This window comes from Pristiophorus japonicus, chromosome 3 (genome assembly GCF_044704955.1).
Source record: "Pristiophorus japonicus isolate sPriJap1 chromosome 3, sPriJap1.hap1, whole genome shotgun sequence".
NCBI lineage: Eukaryota > Metazoa > Chordata > Chondrichthyes > Pristiophoridae > Pristiophorus > Pristiophorus japonicus.
The window spans coordinates 56,754,241-56,780,939 of NC_091979.1; the positions used below are offsets into that span (position 1 = coordinate 56,754,241).

Consider the following 26,699-nt stretch of genomic DNA (forward strand, 5'->3'; position numbering starts at 1 on the left):
GCTCAATAGCAGGAATGTCCTTCCTCAGATTAGGAGACCAAAACTGCACACAATACTCAAGGTGTGGTCTCATCAAGGCCCTGTACAACTGCAGTAAGACCTCCCTGCTCCTATACACGAATCCCCTCGCTATGAAGGTCAGCATGCCATTTGCTTTCTTTACTGCCTGCTGCACCTGCATGCCAACCTTCAATGACTGATGAGCCTTGGTTCTGGACTTCCCTAACATCGGGAACAGTCTCCCTGCATCTAACCCAGGTCTCGTTGCACCTTCCCTTTTACGAATCTGTCACCATTCAGATAATAATCTGCCTTCCTGTTTTTGCCACCAAAGTGGATAACCTCACATTTATCCACATTATACTGCATCTGCCATGCATTTGCCCACTCACCTAACCTGTACAAGTCCCCCTGCAGCCTCCTAGCATCCTCCTCGCAACTCGTACTGCCACCCAACTTCGTGTCATCTGCAAACTTGGAGATATGACATTCAATTCCTTCGTCAAAATCATTAAAGTATATTGTAAATAGCTGGGGTCCCAGCACTGAACCCTGCTGCAGCCCACTAGTCACTGCCTGCCATTCTGAAAAGGACCTGTTTATTCCCACTCTTTGCTTCCTGTCTGCCAACAAGTTCTCTATCCACATCAATACATTACCCCCAATACCATGTGCCTTAATTTTGCACACTAATCTCTTGTGTGGGACCTTGTCAAAAGCCTTTTGAAAGTTCAAATACATCACATCCACTGGTTCTCCCTTATTCACTCCACTAGTTACATCCTCAAAAAACTCTAGAAGATTTGTCAAGCATGATTTCCTTTTCATAAATCCATGCTGACTTGGACCGATCCTGTCACTGCTTTCCAAATGTGCTGCTATTTCATCTTTAATAATTGATTCCAGCATTTCCCCACCACCAATGTCAGGCTAACCAGTCTATAATTTCATATTTTCTCTCTCCCTCTTTTTTTTAAAAGTGGGGTTTCATTAGCTACACTCCAGTCCATAGGAACTGAACCAGAGTTCATGGAATGTTGGAAATGACCACCAATGCATCTACCATTTCTAGGACCACTTTCTTAAGTACTCTGGGATGCATCCCTTATCAGGCCCTGGGGATTTATTGGCCTTCAGTCCCTTCAATTTACCTAACACCATTTCTTGACTAATAAGGATATCCCTCAGTTCTCCCTTCTCGCTCGACTCTCGGTCCCCTAGTATTTTTGTGAAGTTATTTGTGTCTTCCTTAGTGAAGACAGAACCAAAGTATTTGTTCAATTGGTCTTCCATTTCCTTGTTCCCCATTATGAATTCCCCTGATTCTGACTGCAAGGGACCTACATTCGTCTTCACGAATCTTTTTCTCTTCACATATCTGTAGAAGATTTTGCAGTCAGTTTTTATGCTCCCTGCAAGCTTACTCTCATACTTTATTTTCCCCCTCCAAATTAAACCCTTAGTCCTCCTCTGCTGAATTCTAAATTTCTCCCAGTCCTCAGGTTTGCCGCTTTTTCTATGCCTCTTCCTTGGATTTAACACTTTCCCAATTTCCCTTGTAAGCCACGGTTGAGCCACCTTCCCTTTTTTATTCTTACGCCACAAAAGGATGTACAATTGTTGTAGTTCATCCATGTGATATTTAAATGTCTGCCATTGCCTATAAGTATCAATTTAAGTATCCTTTAAGTATCATTCTCCATCTATCCTAGCCATTTAACATCTCATACCGTCGAAGATTCCTTTCTTTAAGTTCAGGACCCTAGGCTCTGAATTAGCTGTGTCACTCTCCATCTTAATGAAGAATTCTACCATATTATGGTCAGTCTTCCCCAAGGAGCGCCGCACGATCAGATTGCTAATTAATCCTCTCTCGTGAAACAAGACTCGGTCTAGGATGACCTGCTCTCTAGTTGGTTCCTCAACATATTGGTCAGAAAACCATCCCTTATACACTCCAGGAAATCCTCCTCCACAGTATTTCTACCAGTTTGGTTCGCCCAATCAATATGCAGATTAAAGTCACCCATGATAACTGCTGAACCCTTATTGCACATGTGCCTAATTTCTTGTTTGATACCATCCCCAACCTCCCTACTACTCTTTGGTGGTCTGTACACAACTCCCACTTACGTTTTCTACCCTTTGGTGTTTCGCAGTTCTACCTATATAGTTTCCACATCATTCACGCTAATGTCCTTCTTTACTATTGCGTTAATCTGCCGTCTGGACATGCCATGGTGCACCATCTTGCCGTCTGGAGTGGACGGGGCTCCCCAATGGAGTGCTCTCTACGCAGGAGTACTCTCTTTATTTATGGCCTGGAGGGTGTTGCATGGGGAAGTTCCGTGAAATCGTTTTTTAACTTGGTTCATGGATTCCCAGGCCGCCTGTAATTTCTGCGATCTGGAAGAGTACATGTTCCATGTTTATGTGGAGTGTGTCAGGTTGCAGCCCCTGTTCCAATATTTGAATGGGCTGCTCCTCAAATTCTGGTTGCACTTCAGTCCCACGCTACTAATCTTTGGGCATTCTGTGTGGAGGTGAGCAGGCAGTTCGGAAGGCCTCATCGTAGGACTGCTCCTGGGGATGGCCAAGGTGGCCATTAACCGGTCCAGGCAGCGGGCTGTTGAGGTGGTCGTTCAGCCCGATTACCTGCCTCTCTTCTGTAGTTACGTTCGAGCCAGAGTGTCCCTGGAAATGGAGCACGCGGTGTTCACCGGTACGCTCGCAGCCTTCCGCGAGAGGTGAACACCGGAGGGACTGGAGTGCATCATCACCCCCGGCAACCAAACTTTAATTTGAACCATTAATGTAAAAGATAATTTTTTTAATTTGTTGGTTTTAGTGCCCCTCTAGTAGGGGAGCACTTGATTTATTGTTTTACAAAAGTAGTTGTGGAGCTTTTGCACTGTGAATGGCTTAGCCAGTCAAATGATGTTCACAAGATTCAATAAAACCCCAGTTAATTGAGTTCAGGTTGAGGTGTGCTGTTGTGAGTCTGGTGGATGAAGTGGTGGTGTTCAGTTTGATTGTTAAACCAGCTGGTTAATGACAGCAAATGTGTAGCTATGAATTCTTAAGGAAAGGTTGAAATAGCAGCGCATTTGGAAAGCAGTGACAGGATCGGTCCAAGTCAGCATGGATTTATGAAAGGGAAATCATGTTTGACGAATCTTCTGGAATTTTTTGAGGATGTAACTAGCAGAGTGGACAAGGGAGAACCAGTGGATGTGATGTATTTGGATGTTCAAAAGGCTTTTGACAAGGTCCCACACAAGAGATTGGTGTGCAAAATTAAAGCACATCGTATTAATGTATTGACGTGGATAGAGAACTGGTTGACAGACAGGAAGCAGAGAGTCGGGATAAACGGGTCCTTTTCAGAATGGCAGGCAGTGACTAGTGGAGTGCCGCAGGGTTCAGTGCTGGGACCCCAGCTCTTTACAGTACACATGAACGATTTAGATGAAGGAATTGAGTGTATATTTACAAGTTTGCAGGCGACACTAAACTGGTGGCGGTGTGAGCTGTGAGGAGGACGCTAAGAGGCTGCAGGGTGACTGGGACAGGTTAGGTGAGTGGACAAATGCATGGCAGATACAGTATAATGTGGATAAATGTGAGGTTATTCATTTTTGGAGCAAAAACACGAAAGCAGAATATTATCTGAATGACGGCAGATTAGGAAAAGGGGAGGTGCAATGAGACAGCTGATCCTCTATCTCAACATCATGGGCCCAAGTTTCGGCCTCAGTTGCTCCTGATTTTTTGGAGCAATTGGTGCAGAACGGAGTATCTTCGAAATTCAAATTCTCGGCATTTAGTTTGCTCCAGTTCTAGTCAGTTAGAACAGTTTCACTTTGGAACAGAATTTTTTTTTCAAAAGGGGGCGTGTCCGGCCACTTACGCCTGTTTTCAAAGTTTCGGCAGTGAAACCTTACTCCAAACTAACTTAGAATGGAGTAAGTGAAGATTTTTGTACGCTCGAAATAACCTTGTCTGCACTTTAGAAAATCAGGCGTAGGTTACGAATCAGGCATAGGGAATGGGGCGGGGGGGTTTAAAGGGAAGTTTACAAACATTAAACACTTCAGTTTTACAAATAAAGAGCCATCATCAATAATAAATGATAAAAGCATCAATAAATCAACCAATAAATCAATCAAAAAAAATTAATAAGAAATAATTTTTTTTTTAAATCAAAAATAAAACATTTTCTACTTACCAACTGCAGCACCGGGAGCCCTCCAACAGCATGCTGGGATGCCCCCCCCCCCCCATTTCCCAGTGTGTCTCTGTCAGTGTCTCTATCTCTCTGTCTGTCTGTCTGTGTGTGTCTCTCACTCTCTGTCTGTCAGTGTCTGTGTTTCTGACAGCGAGCGGAGGGGGAGGAGCGGGGTAGAGGGAGAGGGAGGGGGAGGGATGGGGGAGAAGGGGGAGGAGAAGGGGAAGGGGGGAGAGGAGAAGGGGAAATAGTGGGGGAGAGGAGAAGGGGAAAGGGGGAGAGGAGAAGGGGAAAGAGTGGGGGAGAGGAGAAGGGGAAAGGGGGAGAGGAGAAGGGGAAAGGGAGGGGAGAGGAGAAGGGGAAAGAGGGGGAGGAAGAGAAGGGGAAAGGGGGGAGAGGAGAAGGGGGAGAGGAGAAGGGGAAAGAGAAGGGGGAAGGGGAAGGGAAGGGGGGAAAGGAGAAGGGGGAAAAGGAGAAGGGGGAAAGGAAAAGGGGGGAAAGGAGAAGGGGGGAAAAGGAGAAGGGGAAAGGAGAAGGGGGGAAAGGAGGAGACGGGGGGGGAAAGGAGAAGAGGGGGGAGACTGAACGGGCCGGGCCCGGCCGGGCCCAAGACTTCGGGCAGGGCCCGTCCCCGACACCAGATTTACAGGTAGGTGGCGTTGGGTTGGGTCGGGTCCGGGGTCCGGGGTCGGGAGCGCGGGTCGGGTCGGGGGGAGCGCGGGTCGGGGTCGGGAGCGCAGGTCAGGTCGGGGGGGTGCGGCGGGAGGTCGGTTCGGTTCGGGTCGGAGGGAGGGAGAGGGAGGTCAGGTCGGGTGGGGGGAGCGCGGGTTGGGTTGGGTCGGGTCGGAGGAAGGGAGGGAGACGGAGGTCAGGTCGGTGGGGGGTGGGGGAACGCGGGTCGGGTCCGGTCCGGTCCGGGTGGGGGGGTCGGGAGCGCGGATCGGGTCGGGGGGTGGTAGGAGGGAGGTCGATTCGGTTCGGGTCGGGGGGGAGGGAGGGAGAGGGAGGTCAGGTCGGGTGGGGGGAGCGCGGGTTGGGTTGGGTCGGGTCGGAGGAAGGGAGGGAGACGGAGGTCAGGTCGGTGGAGGGTGGGGGAACGCGGGTCCGGTCCGGTCCGGTCCGGGTGGGGGGGTCGGGAGCGCGGATCGGGTCGGGGGGTGGTAGGAGGGAGGTCGATTCGGTTCGGGTCGGGGGGGAGGGAGGGAGAGGGAGGTCAGGTCGGGTGGGGGGCGGGGGAGCGCGGGTCGGGTCAGTGTCGGGGTCGGGTCCGGTCCGGGGAGGGGGGTGGGACGGAGAAGCGGGAGTCCATTCGGCCAGGACTAGGGGCTGTGTGCTTCGGGCCCCTCCCACACAGTTTTGGGCACCTGGAGCTACTGCACATGCGCGCCCATTGTAGCGCATGTGCAGAGGTCCCGGCACTGTTTTCAGCGCAGGGACCTAGCTCCACCCCCTACAGCTTGTGCTGCGCCGCGCCTGACTCAAGAGGACCAGCAGGGAGCCGGAGAATACGTAAGTTTTTTTTAGGCGCAATTTGTGGCGTGAAAAATGGGCGTCCAGGTCGGGGCTGCGCCGTTCTAGGCGCGGCCCAAAACTTGGGCCCATATTCCTGCTTTTTCTCCATACCCCTTGATGTCTTTTATGTCTAGCAATCTCTCTATTTCCTTCTTAAATATATTCAGTGACTTGGCCTCCACAGTCTTCTGTGGTAGAGAATTCCACAGGTTCACCACCCTCTGAGTGAAAAAAATATCTCCTCATCTCGGTCCTAAATTTCCTACCCCATATCCTGAGCCTGTTACCCCTTGTTCTCGACTTCCCGGCCAGGGGAAACATCCTCCCCACATCCAGTCTATACAACCCCGTCAGAATTTTAGATGTTTCAATGAGATCCCCTCTCATTCTTCTGAACTCTAGTGAATATAGGCCTAGTCGACCCAATCTCCCCTCATACGACAGTCCTGCCATCCCAGAAATCAGTCTGGTGAACCTTCGCTGCACTCTCTCTATGACAAGTATATCCTTTCTCAGGTAAGAAACCAAAACTGCACACAATGGGCCCAAATTTCCCCATGAGTTGCACTGTTTTTTTTGATGTAAGTTGATTTTTCTGGTGTATCTTTTTAGTTGCAAATATGGCCATTTAATTTGCGTCAGTGTAAGTGAGTTAGTTAGGTTTTTTGTTCGGTCAGTTTTTTTTTTCAAAAGGGGGCGTTCCCAGCCACTTACACCATTTATGCCAATTTGGCCAGAAAAAAGTTGTACTAAACTAACATAGGGCAGCGTATGTGTCCACTTTTGTCTGCACAGAAAGACCTTACTTACAGTTAAGGAATCGGCGCAAGTAACTACATTTAAAGCGCCACCAAGCACCAAACAAAGCACAAAAAGTAATAAGCAATTAATTAACAAATAAAATAGAAGGAACCCTGCACCTAAAGCACCATGACCAAAGTAATAAGCAAACAATAAATAAAAAATAAAAAAATAGAAGGAACCCTGCTGCTAAAGCACCAAAATTAATCATTAAATAACAAATAAAAAATAGAACTCTTGCTTTAGGGATCGCAGTGGGCCGCCGATGAGGGAGCCCATTTGTCCAGGGCTAGGCCCCTCCCACATAGCCTGCAGCACGCGTTTGCTGAAACAGCCTGCCAGGAGCTACTGCACATGCACACAGAGTCTTGCTCACATGGTAAAGGTCCCGGCACTGGTTTCAGCTCCGGGACCAATCCCTGCCCCCCTCTGTTTGTTCTGCACCACGCCAGCTCTATAGATAGCCCGAGAATCGGTCATGATCGCAAGGATGTTTTTTGGCGCTGCTTCTGATGTAAAATGTCGGCGTGGGGCTCGGAGGTGCGCTGAAAAAACCGGAGGGCCAAATTTGGGCCCAATACTCCAGGTGCAGTCTCACCAAGGCCCTGTATAACTGTAGTAAGACATCCTTGCTCTTGTACGCAAATCCTCTTGCAATGAAGGCCAACATACCATTTGCCTTCCTAACTGCTTTCTGCACCTACACATTTACTTTCAAATTTGGAAATATTATATTTGGTTCCCTCATCCAAACCATTTATATATATTATAGCTGGGGCCCAAGCGCTGATCCCTGTAGTACCCCACTAGTCACTGCCCGCCACCCTAAAAAAGACCCGTTTATTTCTACTTTCTGATTCCTGTCAGTTAACCAATTTTCAATCCATGCCAGTACATTACCCCCAATCCTATGTGCTTTAATATTGCACATTAACCTCTTATGCGGGACTTTATCAAAAGCCATCTGAAAATCCAAATGCACTACATCCACTGATTCTCCCTTATCTATTCTATGAGTTACATCCTCAAAAAACTCCAGTTGGTTTGTCAAACATGATTTTCCTTTCATAAATCCATGTTGACTTTGTCTAATCCCGTTGATATTATCTAAGTGTGCCGTTATCACATCCTTTATAATAGACTCTAGCATTTTTCCTATTACTGATGTTAGGCTACTGATGATGCAAAAAATTCAGAGAATCATTAAAAAGCAGTATTTTGACTAATCTATTGTTGCAAGAAATTAGATTAATTTCCACAGAGTGTAATTCCTATATGAATTGCAGCTTCTGTCCCACAGGGTTAAGTGAAACAACTCTTCCTGTAATGAATGATGGCTCCTAAGGTAACTAAAATGTATCTTATGCTCTGCTAAATATAGCTCAAGATGTTGAATGGATTCACAAAATGTAGCAGGCGAGAAAGATGATCCAAATTTAGCATCATGCTGTGTATTTACTGCAATTTTGGAGTTGATCTTCAATGTCTGTTCGAAACGGTGTGAAATCGGTGGCCTGACTGCGCCGCCCGCCCGGAGGCTGAACCATTCTGTTTGCGGCTTCATTTTCAAACAGGTGCTCCACTGAAGCTAGCCGGTTCTGGGAGGGCAGGATATCGGCTGTCTCCCACACTAAGGTGACGCATTAGATAGTAGGAGGGGACCTTGAACAGGTCAGCAGCCAGATGGAGTTTATTTTAAAATTAAATTTCCTGGGCTGATTTTGGAGCAACAATAACAACTTGTATTTATATAGCGCCTTTAACGTAGTGAAACGTCCCAAGGTGCTTCACAGGAGTACTATGAGTCACCAGTTTGACACCGAGCCATATAAGTAGAAATTAGTCCAGGTGCTTGGTCAAAGAGGTAGGTTTTAAGGAGTGCTTTCAAGGAGGAAAGAGAGGTAGAGTGGTTTAAGCAGGGAGTTCCAGAGTTTGGGACTTGGGAACAGAAGGCACGGCCACCAATCGTTGAGCGATTATATTCAGGGATGCTCAAGAAGGGCAAAAATAGAGGAGTGCAGACATCTTGGAGGGTTGTGGGGCTGGAGGAAATTACAGAGATAGGAAGGGGCGAGGCCAGGCAGGGGCTTGAAAATAAGGATGAGAATTTTGAAATCGAGGCATTGCTTAACCGGAAGCCAATGTAGGTCAGCAATGTAGCAGTGTGCAGCAGTTCCTTTAAAAACTACTCATTAGGCCAATCAGCACTGAGCACAATTAGGTGGAAAGAGCACACGCTCCACCCATTTGTACCTGAAAATTGAAATGAGGTCCTACAACTGGCTTCAGAGCCCAACGTGCTTATTTGATCAGCCAGGCAGCCAGGCTGCTTGTTCATTTAATAGGCCAGCTTGAAAGTTGCATCAAGTGGGCTTTAGTCTTCAAGGGAGTGGCCGAGGTGCCCCTCTCCCCCATTCTGTGATTCTCAATTGATGGCTGGCCATTTTTCAGGTGAGAAATTGGAGGCTGGCAATTGAAAATCACTGCTTACACATAGAAACATAGAAAATAGGAGCAGTAGTAGGCCATTCGGCCCTTCGAGTCTGCACCACCATTCAATATGATCAAGGCTGATCCTCTTTCTCAACACCATATTCCCACTTTTTCCCCAAACCCCTTGATGCCTTTTGTTTCTAGAAATCTATCAATCTCCCTCTTAAATATATTCAGTGACTTGGCCTCCACAGCCTTCTGTGGTAGAGAATTGCACAAGTTCACAACCCTCTGAGTGAAAAAATATCTCCTCATCACAGTCATAAATTTCCTACCCTGTATCCCGAGACTGTGACCTGTTGTTCTAGACCTCCCAACCAGGTGAAACATCCTCCCCGCATCTCCAGTCTATCCAACCCAATCAGAATTTTATACGTTTCAATGAGATCCCCTCTCATTCATCTAAACTCGAGTGAATACAGGCCTAGTCAACCCAATCTCTCCTCATACGACAGTCCTGCCACCCCAGGAATCAGTCTGGTGAACCTTCGCTGCACTCCCTCTATGGCAAGTATATCCTTTCTTAGGTAAGGAGACCAAAACTGCACACAATACTCCAGGTTAGTCTCACCAAGGCCCTGTATAACTGTAGTAAGACATCCTTGCTCCTGTACTCAAATTCTCTTGCAATGAAGGCCAACATACCATTTGCCTTCCTAACTGCTTTCTGCACCTACACGTTTACTTTCAATGACTGGTGTACAAGGGACACCCAGATCCCTTTGTACATCGATATTTCCCAAGTCATCGCCATTTAAATAATACTTTGTCCTTATGTTTTTCTTACCAAAGTGGATAACGTCACATTTATCCATGTTATACTGCATCTGCCATAAGAATGTAAGGACATAGAAACATAGAAACATAGAAAATAGGTGCAGGAGTAGGCCATTCAGCCCTTCAAGCCTGCACCGCCATTCAATAAGATCATGGCTGATTATTCCCTCAGCACCCCTTTCCTGCTTTCTCTCCATACCCCTTGATCCCCTTAGCCGTAAGGGCCATATCCAACACCTTCTTGAATATATCCAATGAACTGGCATCAACAACTCTCTGCGGCAGGGAATTCCATAGGTTAACGACTCTCTGAGTGAAGACATTTCTCGTCATCTCAGTCCTAAATGGTCAACCCGTTATCCTAAGTCTATGTCCCCTGGTTCTGGACTTCCCCAACATCGGGAACATTCTTCCCGCATCGAACCTGTCCAGTCCCGTCAGAACCTTATATGTTTCTATGAGATCCCCTCTCATCCTTCTAAACTTCAGTGAATAAACGCCCAGTTGATCCAGTCTCTCCTCATATGACAGTTCAGCCATCCCTGGAATCAGTCTGGTGAACCTTCGCTGCGCTCCCTCAATAGCAAGAATGTCCTTCCTCAGAACATAAGAAATAGGAGCGGGAGTAGGCCATACAGCCCCTCGAGCCTGCTCCGCCATTTAATACGATCATGGCTGATCTGATCATGGACTCAGGTCAACTTCCCTGCCCGTTCCCCATAACCCCTTGTCCCCTTATTGTATAAGAAACTGTCTATTTCTGTCTTAAATTTATTCAATGTCCCAGCTTCCACAGCTCTCTGAGGCAGCGAATTCCACAGATTTATAACCCTCTGAGAAAGGAAATGTCTTCTCATCTCAGTTTTAAATTGGTGGGCCCTTATTCTAAGATTATATCCTCTGTTCTAGTCTCCCCGAACAGTGGAAACATAGAAACATAGAAAATAGGTGCAGGAATAGGCCATTCGGCCCATCTAGCCTGCACCGCCATTCAATGAGTTCATGGCTGAACATGCAACTTCAGTACCCTATTCCTGCTTTCTTGCCATACCCCTTGATCCCCCTAGTAGTAAGGACTTCATCTAACTCCCTTTTTAATATATTTAGTGAATTGGCCTCAACAACTTTCTGTGGTAGAGAATTCCACAGGTTCACCACTCTCTGGGTGAAGAAGTTTCTCCTCATCTCGGTCCTAAATGGCTTACCCCTTATCCTTAGACTGTGACCCCTGGTTCTGGACTTCCCCAACATTGGGAACATTCTTCCTGCATCAAACCTGTCTAAACCCGTCAGAATTTTAAACGTTTCTATGAGGTCCCCTCTCATTCTTCTGAACTCCAGTGAATACAAGCCCAGTTGATCCAGTCTTTCTTGATAGGTCAGTCCCACCATCCCGGGAATCAGTCTGGTGAACCTTCGCTGCACTCCCTCAATAGCAAGAATGTCCTTCCTCAAGTTAGGAGACCAAAACTGTACACAATACTCCAGGTGTGGCCTCACCAAGGCCCTGTACAACTGCAGCAACACCTCCCTGCCCCTGTACTCAAATCCCCTCGCTATGAAGGCCAACATGCCGTTTGCTTTCTTAACCGCCTGCTGTACCTGCATGCCAACCTTCAATGACTGATGTACCATGACACCCAGGTCTCGTTGCACCTCCCCTTTTCCTAATCTGTCACCATTCAAATAATAGTCTGTCTCTCTGTTTTTACCACCAAAATGGATAACCTCACATTTATCCACATTATACTTCATCTGCCATTCATTTGCCCACTCACCGAACCTATCCAAGTCACTCTGCAGCCTCATAGCATCCTCCTCGCAGCTCACACTGCCACCCAACTTAGTGTCATCCGCAAATTTGGAGATACTACATTTAATCCCCTTGTCTAAATCAGTAATGTACAGTGTAAACAGCTGGGGCCCCAGCACAGAACCTTGCAGTACCCCACTAGTCACTGCCTGCCATTCTGAAAAGTACCCATTTACTCCTACTCTTTGCTTCCTGTCTGACAACCAGTTCTCAATCCATGTCAGCACACTACCCCCAATCCCATGTGCTTTAACTTTGCACATTAATCTCTTGTGTGGGACCTTGTCGAAAGCCTTCTGAAAGTCCAAATATACCACATCGTCTGGTTCTTCCTTGTCCACTCTACTGGAAACATCTTCAAAAAATTCCAGAAGATTTGTCAAGCATGATTTCCCTTTCACAAATCCATGCTGACTTGGACCTATCATGTCACCTCTTTCCAAATGCGCTGGTATGACATCCTTAATAATTGATTCCATCATTTTACTCACTACTGAGGTCAGGCTGACCGGTCTATAGTTACCTGTTTTCTCTCTCCCTCCTTTTTTAAAAAGTGGGGTTACATTGGCTACCCTCCACTTGATAGGAACTGATCCAGAGTCAATGGAATGTTGGAAAATGACTGTCAATGCATCCGCTATTTCCAAGGCCACCTCCTTAAGTACTCTGGGATGCAGTCCATCAGGCCCTGGGATTTATCGGCCTTCAATCCCATCAATTTCCCCAACACAATTTCCCAACTAATAAGGATTTCCCTCAATTCCTCCTTCTTACTAGACCCTCCGACCCCTTTTATATCCGGAAGGTTGTTTGTGTCCTCCTTAGTGAATGCCGAACCAAAGTACTTGTTTAATTGGTCTGCCATTTCTTTGTTCCCCGTTATGACTTCCCCTGATTCTGACTGCATCCTCTCTGCATCTACTGTGTCAAGGCCCCTGATAATCTTATACATTTCGATAAGATCAGCTCTCATTCTTCTGAAATCCAATGAGTAGAGGCCCAACCTACTCAACCTTTCCTCATAAGTCAACCCTCTTGAAAGGTCCTTACTACACAGTATAAAGGCACAAGAGGCCCATGCTTGAGTGAAGGTCAGTCTGTGATCTGTCCTTTATTCCTTAGCACTCAAGTGATGAAGGTGGGTGGAGCTTCCCCTTTTATACCTGAAGGTCCAGGTTAGGAGTGTCTCCCACCTAGTGGTCAGTGTTCTCACGGTGCACAACTTAGGTCAGTTTATACATGGGTTACAATGCTGGTTGAATACATGACATCACCTCCCCTCCCAAAGTCTTATTGGGATCACAGGTTGAGTCTCTCTGGTGGTTTACGCTCCCTTGCAGAGCGCCTGAGTTGGGGCTCCGGTTGTTGGGCGCTGGCCTGAGTGTCTGCTGTTTGCAGTGCCTCAGGCCTGTCCGGACTGCCCACAGTGACTGGGCTCTCCTCCCTTTGGTTCCGGTGTTCGGTCACCTGTGGTGGAGTGAACTCTATGTCGTGTTCTTCCTCTGCTTCTTCTATTGGGTTGCTGAACCTCCTGTTTGTTTGATCCACATGTTTGCGGCAGATTTGTCCATTGGTAAGTTTAACTACCAGAATCCTATTTCCCTCTTTGGCAACCACAGTGCCTGCGAGCCATTTGGGCCCTGCAGCATAGTTGAGGACAAAAACAGGATCATTTACATCAATACATCGCGCCCTCGCATTCCTGTCGTGGTAGTGATATTGTGACTGGCGCCTGCTCTTGTCAATTTCTTTCATGATGGGGTGTATAAGGGATAATCGGGTTTTGAGCGCCCTTTTCATTAGTAGCTCTGCGGGTAGAACCCCTGTGAGCGAGTGTGGTCGGGATCTATAGGCCAACAGGAGGCGTGATAAGCGGATTTGTAGGGAACCCCCTTGGAATCTGAGCATCCCCTGTTTGATTATCTGCACTGCTCGTTCTGCCTGGCCGTTTGAGGCCGGCTTGAACGGTGCCGTTCTAACATGGTTAATTCCATTGCCTGCCATGAAGTCCTGGAATTCAGTGCTTGTGAAGCACGGGCCATTGTCGCTGACCAAGATGTCCGGTAGACCGTGGGCGGCGAACATTGCCCGTAGACTTTCTACCGTGGCAGAGGATGTGCTTGAATTTAAAATGTCACACTCGATCCATTTGGAGTAGGCGTTTACTACAACCAAAAACATTTTCCCCATGAAAGGACCTGCGTAGTCCACATGGATGCGTGACCAAGGCTTGGCGGGCCATGGCCAGGGGCTAAGGGGGGCTTCCCTGGGCGCATGGCTCAGCTGGGCACACGTGTTGCAGCTGCGAACACAAAGTTCCAGATCGGCGTCTATCCCTGGCCACCAAACGTGTGACCTGGCAATTGCCTTCATCGTGACAATGCCCGGGTGCCCATTGTGGAGTTCTCTGATGAACACCTCTCTGCCCATCTGGGGCATGACTACGCGGTTTCCCCACAGTAGGCAATCAGCCTGAATCGAGAGTTCATCCTTGCCCCTGTGAAATGGTTTAAATTTCTCAGGGCATGCCCTGTATGTGGCTGCCCAGTCCCCATTCAGGACACATTTCTTGACTCGAGACAATAGCGGGTCTCTATTTGTCCAGACTTTAATCTGACGGGCTGTCATGGGTGAGCGTTCGCTTCCAAAAGCTTCAACAGCCATGACCATCTCAGCACCATGCTCGGTAGCCCCCTCAGTGGTGGCTAGTGGGAGCCTGCTGAGTGCATCGGCGCAGTTTACGGTGCCCGGTCTGTGCCAAATTGTGTAGTCATAGGCAGCTAACGTGACTGCCCACCTCTGTATGCGGGCCGATGTGTTTGCATTTATGGCCTTGTTGTCGGCCAAAAGGGACGTTAGGGGTTTGTGATCTGTCTCCAGCTCAAATTTCCTGCCAAACAGGTACTGGTGCATTTTCTTTACCGCATAGACACATGCGAGCGCCTCCTTTTCTACCATCCCGTAGCCCCTTTCTGCCTGGGACAGACTGCTGGAGGTATAAGCTACCAGCTGTAACTGACCCTTGGCATTGACATGCTGCAACACACACCCGACACCATAGGACGACGCATCGCACGTTAACACAAGTTTCTTACATGGGTCATATAGCGTTAACAGATTGTTGGAACATAACAAATTGCGTGCTCTATTAAAAGCCCTTTCCTGGCTGTCCCCCCAGACCCATTCGCGACCTTTGCGTAGGAGCACGTGTAGCGGCTCTAGCAGCGTGCTCAATTTGGGAAGGAAGTTACCAAAATAGTTCAGGAGCCCCAGGAACGAACGCAGCTCCGTCGTGTTACGGGATCTGGGTGCTCTCTGGATCGCTTCCGTCTTGGATGCAGTAGGGCTGATCCCGTCTGCTGCTACCCTCATCCCCAGGAATTCTACCTCTGGAGCTAGGAAGACGCACTTCGTCTTTTTCAGTCGCAGACCTACCCGGTCCAGTCTGCGTAGCACCTCCTCCAGGTTGTGGAGGTGTTCTTCAGTATCGTAACCCGTAATGAGGATGTCGTCCTGAAAAACCACCGTCCCTGGAATCGACTTGAGGAGGCTTCCATATTTCGTTGGAAGATCGCGGCGGCCGAACGAATCCTGAACGGACATCTGTTGTACTCAAACAATCCCTTGTGTGTCGTGATGGTGGTCAGCTTCTTCGACTCACTCGCCAGCTCCTGGGTCATGTAAGCTGAGGTCAGATCCAATTTTGAAAAGAGTTTGCCACCGGATAGCGTCGCAAAGAGGTCCTCCGCTCTCGGTAGCGGGTACTGGTCTTGGAGTGACACCCGATTGATTGTGGCCTTGTAATCGCCACATATCCTGACCGACCCATCCGCCTTGAGCACCGGCACAATCGGGCTCGCCCAGTCACTGAATTCGACTGGCGAGATGATGCCTTCCCTCAACAGGCGGTCCAATGCGCCTTCTATCTTTTCCCGCATCACGTACGGCACCGCTCTGGCCTTGTGGTGTACTGGTCTGGCGTCCGGGTTTATGTGAATCACTACCTTGGCCCCCATGAAAGTGCCAATGCCGGGTTGAAATAATGAGTCAAATTTGTCCAGGACCTGTGAGCATGATACTCGCTCCACAGAGGAAATTGCATTGACATCGCCCCATTTCCAGTTCATGACAGCAAGCCAACTCCTCCCCAGTAGTGCGGGACCGTCCCCTGGGACAATCCAGAGTGGCAACCTGTTCTCCGAATCTTTGTGGGTCACGACTACCATGGCGCTGCCTAGCACCGGAATGATCTGCTTTTTGTAAGTCCGTAGCTGTGTGTCAATCGGCGATAATTTTGGCCTCCTGGCCTTGGATTCCCACAACTTTTCGAACTGTTTGATACCCATCAGGGACTGGCTGGCACCCGTGTCTAACTCCATTGATACTGGGATGCCATTGAGGAGCACTTTCATCATTATCGGTGGCGTCCTGGTGTATGAACTGTATACGTGCTCCACTTGAACTCACTGAACTTTAGCTTTCAGCGATTTCCCCCAGTGTCCATTTCTGCAAGTATTTTGCTCATCTCCGCAAACTCCGGCTGAATGTATGTCTCCACGCCTCCAGCATGAGTTGCGGTTTGAAACAAAAGGTCCCTTGCCAGTCGATCGTCCCTTACTGCCCCGTTATTGTCCTTGAGTGCACCATTAACAGGTGTTGATGGCCCCATTACTGGCCGCATTGTCCCTTGCAATGGCGTGAATCGCTGTTCAGCTTGCCATTGTCTCTGTTGAACTCCCCCTCTCGATTCGACTACATGTTGGGGCATGCCTGACTGCCCTTGTCTGCCTGGAGAACTGTGTGCTGCTTTAACAATGTTGAATCTCTGTCCCAACCATTCCTTAACACAGTACCTCTCGTCTGTTCTGCTAGTGGCCATGCTCGCGTGGTTTAAATCCCAGTTTCTTGTCGCCATTGATAGGTCCTTACTACACAGTATAAATGCACAAGAGGCCCATGCTTGAGAAAAGGTCAGTCTGTGACCTGTCCTTTATTCCTTAGCACTCAAGTGATGAAGGTGGGTGGAGCTTCCCCTTTTATACCTGAAGGTCCAGGTTAGGAGTGTCTCCCACCTAGTGGTCAGTGTTCTCACGGTGTACAACTTAGGTCAGTTTATACATGGGTTACAATGCTGGTTGAATACATGACACCCCTCATCTCTGGAATCAACCTAGTGAACTTTCTCTGAACTGCCTCCAAAGCAAGTATATCCTTTTGTAAATATGGAAACCAAAACTGCACACAATACTCCAGGTGTGGCCTCAGCAATACCCTTACCCACTCACTCCACCTATCTAAATCGCTTTGCAGCATCTTTACATCCTCCTCACAACTCACAATCCCACCTAGTTCTGTGTTGTCAGCAAACTTGGAAATATTACACTTGGTTCCCTCATCCAAATCATTCATACATATTTTGAATTGGGACCGAAATTGCCCCTCTCTTTACTCCTGTCACCGCCGCAAATCGGCGGCCACGCTGCGGAGTGGAGTAGCCGCCGACTTTTGGTGGAATGGCTGCTAATAACCCAATTGCCCTTCTGAGTTTTCCCGGCGGTGCCCTGATCCCCCCCACACACCGCGGCCGGCTCCCAAGCCAGCCGAAACCCTCCCTGGTGGCCCAGTGACCCGAAGTTTTATAATCACAGAGGCTCTCCTCTTTAAGTGAAGGGAAGAGCCGTGGTGACACGGTGCGTGATGATGTCATCGCTCCGCTCCGCAGCCAACTTCCGCCCCTCAGTTGCTGTCATCGCTGCGTATCCACCCCTCAGGTGTAGTCACCGCCCCCATTATGAAAAGTTCCGAATCGGAGAGAAAAAAGAACAAAGAGCCCAATGTCGTTCAAGAGGCGACCTGAACCACAGCTGTGATAAATCCATTGAAACAGGATGAGAGTGCCCCATTTTGGGCAGGGGACAATTTCTACCCCCTTATGTTTCCCATGAGCAAAGCTTCAAGATATTTAGTTTTTCTGTAAATGCCGGTACTGATCCAAGTGCCTTTTTAAATGTCTTACTTGGCTATTTTCATGCCCTTTTCTCATTTTAACAATGTTTCACTGACTGACTCAGATGATCTTTGTGCATCAGCCACCAGTTTTACACTTCTATCCAGCTTTTCAAAAATCTTGTTTTGCAGACTGTTAAATCCCTAGGCTGACTTTCTGTGACAGGAGTCAGCATACCTGATCTTAATATTTCACCTCTTTTGGGCCCCGAACTCACGCCTCTCCAGGGCCCCGATCATGTCGCTCATTTGCCCCGATCTCTCTCCGTTCCTCTGCCCTGATCATTTTCCGCAACTCCACCCCAATCGTTCGGCTGCACCTCCGCCCCGATCATTCGTCGCACCTCTGCTGTACCTCGGCCCCACCCACGCTCCAATCGGTGACCTGGGTTTTGGTGACTTCCCCCAGTCGCCCTCCTCGAAGCCGCCGCCTTCCTGGAACAGCTCGCGCTGTATCTTGAAGTGGCATGCTTCTCCTCTTATATCCCTGACCTGCGGCTGGTGTTCCCTCGCAGGTTGGGGTGCCACGCTGGTTCCAGGGTCGTTGCGCCTCCTTTTATACCGCTTAGCATTTATCTGCAAGCATCCACCCCCTCTTCGTTTCTCTCTGCTCTACCAAGGAGTTTCCACCAAAACATTATTTCATCTTATCTCTTTTCAGATGTTAATGAACCCATTGTGTATTTTGAATTTCAAACTAATCTTGATCTGTTCAACTCACCTTAGCATGCCCTGCCCTTGTTATCGAAAGCATGTCAAACAGCTGCCCAGTGTAATATTGCACTCCGCTGAACATGATCACAGCAATACTGTCACCTTCCTTTTCTATTGTAGATAAAATGTCTTCTGTTCTCAGGGTTTCTTCTCCCTAGAAACAAACAGTTGATCATGCTTTTAGATACAAAATATAATAAACAGATTTATAATTACTACAATCAGTGAATATTTATCGACAGAATATTTTATAGTTCAATATGGGCGATGGCTCCGATCCTTTAGTAAGATCAGATTTCACCACAATTCCAAAAATGATAGCATTCGTAAAACTCCAAGGTACTTCAGAAAATATCACACCTTTCATGATTTTAAAATTAATCATTGGCCTTTAAATTAAGTGTCTCTCTATTCTAAATATGTGATTGGCATTTATGTTGTGTTGACAGAAACATTTCACATCAGTCAAAATAAAACATACTACATCATGCTTTACTCTTTAAAAAAAAAGTATTTAACACAGAGATTATCATCTTATTCAATCTCACATTAAAAATGAATCAAAATACTTCAGGATTGACTCGAGGTTGCCAAGGAGAATATATCAACAGCGAGACAGTGGGGATTTTAATGTTCGATGCAAAGAATGACAGGACTAATATATGATTTTCCCTTCCCATATCGTAAAAAAATACCATGAAGAATAGATTTGAACATCATAGGAGTATGGTTCTTAATGAATACTTTGCTCCTGTTTTCACAAAAAAGAGAGATGATGCAGACCTTGCTAGTTTTAACACGGAAAGGAGGAACGTTAGCAGCAAACCATAAAGAACATCCCAAGGTACTTCATGAAGAGGTGTCTGGAAGATGGATGAACCAGTGAAGAAGCTTGGTCAACGAAACGTTTTCAAAAATGGTTTTCCAGAGGAAGGGTGAGGGCTGGAATGAGGGTAATTTCAGAGAGTAGGAGACAGGCTTCTGAATGCACTACCACCAATGGTGGGGTGAGGGGAGAGGACAATGCACAAAAAGACAGAATCAGAGAGAGAGTTTGGTGGGTGCAGGGAGACTGGAGGAGGCTGTGGAGATAGGATATGGTGAGGATTTGGGAACAAGGAGCACAATTTTAAATTTGAGGTGCTGGGGAACTAGGAGTTGGTGGCTGGAGGGCAAACAGAAAGATTACAGGACACAAAATGTACAGAAGAGTTTGGACAAGTTGGATTTATGGAAGATATTGGATAGGAGGCAAACAAGAAAAGTGTTAGAGTAGTCAAGGCTCGAGGTGAAAAATGTGTATTCGAGTTTCAGTGGCAGAGGGGCTAAGATAGGGGCACAGGTGGGCAAAGTTACACAAGTGAAAGTTTATGGTTTTTGTGATGGGGTCTAACGGTCATCTCAAAATCGAATGGGCCTCTGAGGCTGTCAATAGAATACTTCAGCCTGAAAGAGTGGCCAGGGAGGGAAGATTAATCAAAGACAACGGAATGCTTTCTGTGGTAGCCCCATTCCTATCAGCCCTTGCCAAGTGTGACAGCTGAGATTTTTTGGGTGGTGGAAGAGGCATTATCTTCATGAAAGCACGTTTGACAATATTTGATTTGGTTCAGAACTGGGAAATGTTTATGTATCATTTTAGTCACGTGAATATTGCTGATGCTATTATCACCACGGGGCAGATTTATTCTGAAGCAGGTATTGAGCAGTTGTGGGGTGGGGCCAATGTAAAATATACCCTCAATTACAGGCCTGGGTTATTTTAACTCCTGGGCCTCATTTAAATTTGAATGTCGGGTTCCCCCACCAACTCCTGTCAGGAACAGGAACTCTGTCTATTTTCAGAGCATAATAGCTGGCAGTCTATTAGAAGCCTATTTAAAAAAAGAAATAAAGACTTGCATTTATATAGCGTCTTTCACAACCACCAGACGTCTCCAAGTACTTTACAGCCAATGAAAAACTTTTGAAGTGTAGTCACTGTTATAAAGCTGGAATACAACTCTTAAAGGCAGCATTCCCTTCTGGAAGGCTGCGGCAAGAAGATTTATTTATAGACAAATGAATCAGAAGCAAGCTTCCATCTTCTCGGAGGCCTCGCTCAAGGCAGTGGTCAAGGAGGTGAAGACGAGGAGGCAAGTTCTCTTTCCGACGAGTGGGAGGAAGATTCCCGAGCATGATCTGCACCAGACCTGGAGAGAGGTGGCTGCAAATGTCAACTCCAGGACTCGGATCCAATGGATGAAACACTTCAATGACCTTAGAAGCGTAACGATGATTTGAGCTCTTAATTTCTCCATCTTTCTCAATAACACCTGGCAATAGTCATTCTCACCTCCCTCGCCCAGCACTCTGAACAATTCTCTCCCCTGCATCATATGCTTTGTCACCCATCACAAGGGCACACGAAACAACCTCTAATATTCATTCCAAACACACATTCACCTCTTCTTTGTTCCCTTCACAGCAGCCAATTAATTACTTGAAATCTAATCATTGTCGGTATGTAGGCAAACATAGCAGCTCACTTTCACACAACCAGGTACCATGAATAGCAAAGAGACAAATAACCAGTTAATCTATTTTGATAGCATTGTTGAGTGATAAATGTTGGCTAGGACACCAGAAAAATTCATCTCTTTCTTTTTAATAATAATGGGATCTTTTACATTCACCTGCGCAGGAAAACGGGCATCAGTTTAACACTTCGGGGGCTAAATTCGATAGCTCACGAAAACGGGCATGAAGATCACGATGCATGATTAATCATCACCCATTGCTTCTGATGCAGGCAGCATGCAAACATCATGCTGGCTGCTAATTTAAATGATTGATGCATTGAGGCAGTGCTATATGTGCCATTGAGTGGCTGAGTACCTCAGCAAGGGCCCAAGTGAGGCGAACACCACTTAAAGCTAGTCTGTACTACTTAAAGCCAGCCTGCACCTCTTAAAGGGGAGGTGCATTCGGGCTGAACCAGGTGCCAGAAGTGGCTGGGGAAGAGAGTCTGACCTGCAAGAAAATTGACTGATGGCACAACAGGAGAGAAAGGATACTCCAAGGTTCTCAGACGCTGCACTGGATGCCTTGGTGGCAGAGATGGACAGGAGGATAGAGGTTCTCTATCTACAGGAGGCGAGGAGGCACTCCAGGAAAATTCTGCGAAGGCAGTGGAAGCAGGTAGCCGTGGAGGTCAATGCCAGAAGTTAAGCCCAAGGACCTGGATGCAGTGCCACAAAAAGTTCACTGACCTCACACGAGTGGTCAAGGTCAGTGAATTCATCTTCAAATGTCGTACCCCACCAACTGCACCACTAGCCTCACATACTGTTCAATGTACCACACCCCATCACTCACCAACCAAAAATCTCCATCAAATAGGACTCATACCACATTCATAGCTTCACCTCATGCTCACACTGCACCACTAGGCTCACATACTGCTGCAAGCCTCACACCCATATCTCACAGCTAGCACACATTGTTAGCTATTCAACCATGACAGGAACATTACCCAAACACATTGCACGACACTCACTGACACACTTCCCCCTCTCTTACAGGCCAAGTTGGTGCATAATCAACGACAGCAGGAGCTAACTGCTGGAGACAGGCACGGCTGCCTGAGCTTACCCCAATGGAGGAGAGGATGGGCGCCATCATCGGAGCAGCCATCACTGAGCCCTTGACTAACAGTGATACTGAAACAATCGAATTTAATGGTATTATCCTTCTGACATCCCACTTCCCCCTCATCCCACAATCTCTTCTGATTTACAAGCTGCAGATGGTGTAAACATACACCAGTTGCTTTCTCCCCTTCCCCTCACCATAGTTCTACTCTTGTGCCTGTCTCCTTCCAGAGTCTTGGCCAGGTAAGCGGAAGAAGGCAATGATGTTGAAGACACAGCACCATCACTTGATTTCACACTCGCAGCCACCAGCTCAGATACTGACACTCCATGTACTTTAGAGGGTAGCTTAGATGTGGGATCTGCATGTGGTGAGACACATGCAGATCCCACGATTGGTCTGCAGACAGGGAAGGAGGCAAGGGAAGTGCAGGTGCCAGCTCGCTGGAGGACGAATCACACATGAGTTCTGCTGCAGAGGGCTCAGATGAGCACTTTGATCGGGCAGGTTACTTAAGAAGGCTGATGGGTATTGTAATATAATCACCTGCCTAATCATGGATCCCCATGAACCCAAATGGCTGGGGTTTTATTGAGTCTTGTGAATATCACGCGACTGGCTAAGCCACTTCCAACTCAACAGCTCTCCAAACCATTGAGCATACACATAGGTGCATACGTTACAGATCATTGAAAAGCTTGGTGATTTAGCAGGCCTGCCAGAAAGCCTGCGTGCTATGTCAAGGAGCATGAAGGAGTCCGGCACCAACTTGGCACAGGACTTTGCACAGAGCTTGGAGCCTATCATATCCAGCGTGGACTTAATGGACAAATCCATGTGCTCAGTTGTGGACCCAACCACAATGCCGCGTCTGATAGCTGACGTCTCAACTTCCATTGCAGCACAAGCAGAAGCCACCCCACGTGTGGGTGCTGCAGTGGAAGCTCAGACTTCTGTCATATAAACTCAGACTGTTGCCATTGTGGCTGTGGTTAGCGGCATTGAAAGGGACTTGCAGGGTATCACAGCAATCCAATAATCAGTCTTCCAATAGATTACTATTATTGCTGAGGCACCGCTCCGGGGAGTGGCAGTAGTTCCGTGGAGCACCACCCTGCTGTGGTCCTCCCACGCCTGCCACTGCGCCAGTGCCCTTGCAGTTGCCTGTCAGCCAGCCAGCGCAGACTACTGCCGCCCATGCCGAGATGGTGCAGTCCAAAGCTGAGCCTTCTAGCCCCAGAGCTGCTTGAGGTCATCCTCCAAAGCCATCTGCAGTATCCCCCACTGAAAGTCAACAGCCTTCCACCAGCCATGCTGCAGCCACTGGGGTAACACCTCGTAAGAGCACTAGGACAGACAAAGGCACATGGAAGACAGGAGCTACGGGAATGCACAAGGATGATTAAAATATGTTTGAATGCAATATGGCAGCTGCACGCCATATAGCTGGTGGCACTGGGTGTGTTCTCTTGATGGCGAGGTTGTGCAGCATGCAGCAGACCACCTCAAATTTTGACACTCGCACTGCCGAATACTGCAGGGCTGCTCCAGAGCTGTCCAGGCAGCAGAAGCATTGGTTCAGCATGCCAATGGTCTGCTTGATGATATTCTGTGTGGCAGCATGGTTTTCGTAAGAATGTTTCTATGTTTCTATAGCAGGAAAGGGGAACTGAGGGAATGATCAGCCATGATCTTATTGAATGGTGGTGCAGGCTTGAAGGGCCGAATGTCCTACTCCTGCACCTATTTTCTATGGGCCCAAGTTTCGAGCCGCGCCTAGAACGGCGCAGTCCCGACCTGGACGCCCGTTTTTCGCACCACAAAGTGCGCCCAGATTCTCCAGCTCCCTGCAGGTCCTCTGGCCCTCGGCGCAGCGCAGCACGAGCTGTAGGGGGCGGAGCCAGGTCCCTGCGCTGAAAACAGTGCCGGGACCTCTGCACATGCGCGCTACAGTGGGCACGCAAGTGCAGTAGCTCCCGGCGCCCGAAACTGTGTGGGAGGGGCTGAAGCACGCAGCCCCTAGCCCTGGCCCAATGGCCTCACCGGGGCTGCGTGAATAAGGCTCCTCCCACGGCCAGCTCCCACTTCCTCCCGAACCGACTCGACTCCTGCTTCCCGCCCCCCGCCTCCGGACCCGACACCGACCCGACTCCCGCTTCCCCCCACCCCCAGACCGGACCCGACCCGACCCGACTCCCGTCCCGCCTCCGGACCGGACCCGACACCGACCCGACTCCCGCTTTCCCCCCCCACGCCCCCCGGCCCCGGACGCGACCCCGACCCCAACACCGACCCGACTCCTGCTTCCCAACCCCCCGCCCCCCGCCTCCGAACCGGACCCGACACCGACCCCCCGGACTGGACCCGACCCGACTCCCGCTTCCCCCCCCCCCCCCCCGCCTCCAGACCGGACCCGACACCGACCCGACTCCCGCTTCCCACCCCCACCCCCCCCCCCGACTGGACCCGACCTGACCTCCGTCTCCCTCCCTCCCTCCCCCGACCCGAACCGAACCGAACCGACCTCCCTCCCACTACCCCCCCCGACCCGCGCTCCCCCCTGTAAATCTGGTGCTGGGGACGGGCCCTGCCCGAAGTCTTGGGCCCTGCCCGAAGTCTCGGGCCCGGCCCGTTCAGCCTCCCTCCCCCTTCTCCTTTCCCCCCCCCCCATCTCCTTCCCCCCCTCCATCTCCTTTCCCCCCCCATCTCCTTTCCCCCCATCTCCTTTACCCCCTCCCCCCATCTCCTTTCCCCCCCTTCTCCTCCTCCCCATCCCTCCACCTTCCCTCCCTCTGCTCCCCCCCTCTCTCCCTCTACCCCCATTCTCCCCCATCCCTCTCCCTTCCCCCCCTCTGCTCCCCCCCTCTCTCCCTCTATCCCCCTCCTTCCCCTCCCCCTCTCCTCCCCCTCCCCTCGCTGTCAGAAACACAGACACTTGACAGACAGTGAGTGAGAGACACTGACAGAGACACACTGAGGGGGGCATCCCAGCATGCTGTTGGAGGGCTCCCGGTGCTGCAGTCGGTAAGTAGAAAATGTTTTATTTATTGATTTTTTAAAAAAATTATTCCTTATTAATTTTTTTTGATTGATTTATTGGTTGATTTATTAATGTTTTTATCATTTATTATTGATGATGGCTCTTTATTTGTAAAACTGAAGAGTTTAATGTTTGTAAACTTCCCTTTAAACCCCCCCCATTCCCTATGCCTGATTTGTAACCTATGCCTGATTTTCTAAAGTGTAGACAAGGTTTTTTCCAGCGTACAAAAATCTTCACTTACTCCATTCTAAGTTAGTTTGGAGTAAGTTTTCACTGATGAAACTTTGAAAACAGGCATAAGTGGCCGGACACGCCCCCTTTTGAAAAAAAAATTCTGTTCCAAAGTGAAACTGTTCTAACTGACTTGAACTGGAGCAAACTAAATGGCGAGAATTCCGATTTCTAAGATATTCCGTTCTACACCAGTTGCTCCTAAAAATCAGGAGCAAATCATGTCGAAACTTGGGGCCTATGTTTCTATGTTTCTAATGCTGCCAACATGTGCGTGGGTTGCACACTGGAGTCATGAGCCATGTTGTTAACGGATAGCCCTTGTTTCCCAGTAGCCACCCTCTGGTTTGTCATAGAAGCTCAAAAGCAGATGGGACAATGGACTACTTCAGGATGCAGGCATCACGATTGCTGTCAGGATACTGGGCATTAACCTGAATGATTCGCTGAATATGCTTGCAAGCCAGTTGGATATTGAGGGAGTGGAATTCCTTTCGGTTGCAGTACATCTCAGAGTTGACATGCAGCACCGGCGAAGCAACGTGTGTGCAGTTCAGATCAGCCACGATCTTATTGAATGGCGGAGCAGGCTCGAGGGGCAAAATGGTCTACTCCTGCTCCTATTTCTTATGTCCTTATGTTCTAATGACATCCTGAGCCATGGAGCGGCCTGCAATCCTCACAAAGACGCAGGCTCATTTCCGCCAGTTGCTCTCTGGCAAGAGGGAATGAAATGAAGTCATCTCTCTTGAAGTAGTGAGCCTCAGAAACTGCCTTTACGCAACAGTGGATGTAAAACTGGGAGATGTTGCAAATATCACCAGCTCCAGCCTGGAAGGAGCCTGATGCATAAAAGCTCATGGCTACCATGACCTTCACAGCCACTGGCAATATGGTCCTTGCTCTGCTCTGAGGGTGCAGTTGTGGCTGCAGCAGGTGGAAGATTTCAGTCAGGACATACTTGGTGAAGCACAGACATCTGACCCATTGTTCCTCACTGAGGTTCAGGGAGGAGTATTGCTCCCTGAACACATGAATATGGCCTCCTCGTGAGAGCCCTTCTCTCCCTCCTCCTCCTCCCTCCTTCCGTAGCTTGTCTTTCTCTGTATTGCCTCTACTCATTCTCCTTGTTATGCTGTAGACCAAGGGGAATGCCTACAGGTGTACCTATGGCTTGGAGCAAGTGGTCTGTGCAGGAAAAAGTCTTCAGCACTTACCACAGCACTCCTTGTACATAAGAACATGAGAAATAGGAGCAGGAGTAGACCATGCGGCCTTTCGAGCCTGCTCCACCATTTAATATGATCATGACTGATCCGATCATGGACTCAGGTCCATTTCCCTGCCCGCTCCCCAAACCCCTTATTCACTTATCGGTTAAAAAACTGTCTATCTCTGTCTTAAATTTATTCAAAGTCCCAGCTGCCACAACTCTCTGAGGCAGCAAA

The 26,699-nt window shown here is 48.5% G+C and overlaps 1 protein-coding gene across 1 annotated transcript in view; it reads right to left on the minus strand.

Moving 5' to 3' along the window:
* kynu (kynureninase) overlaps positions 1-26,699 on the minus strand; it is a 295,567-nt gene that overhangs the window by 122,306 nt on the left and 146,562 nt on the right. Inside the window, exon 7 of the mRNA XM_070873566.1 lies at positions 18,352-18,498. Coding sequence (XP_070729667.1) covers positions 18,352-18,498 — 147 coding nt within the window. The remainder of the gene's footprint in view (positions 1-18,351; positions 18,499-26,699) is intronic.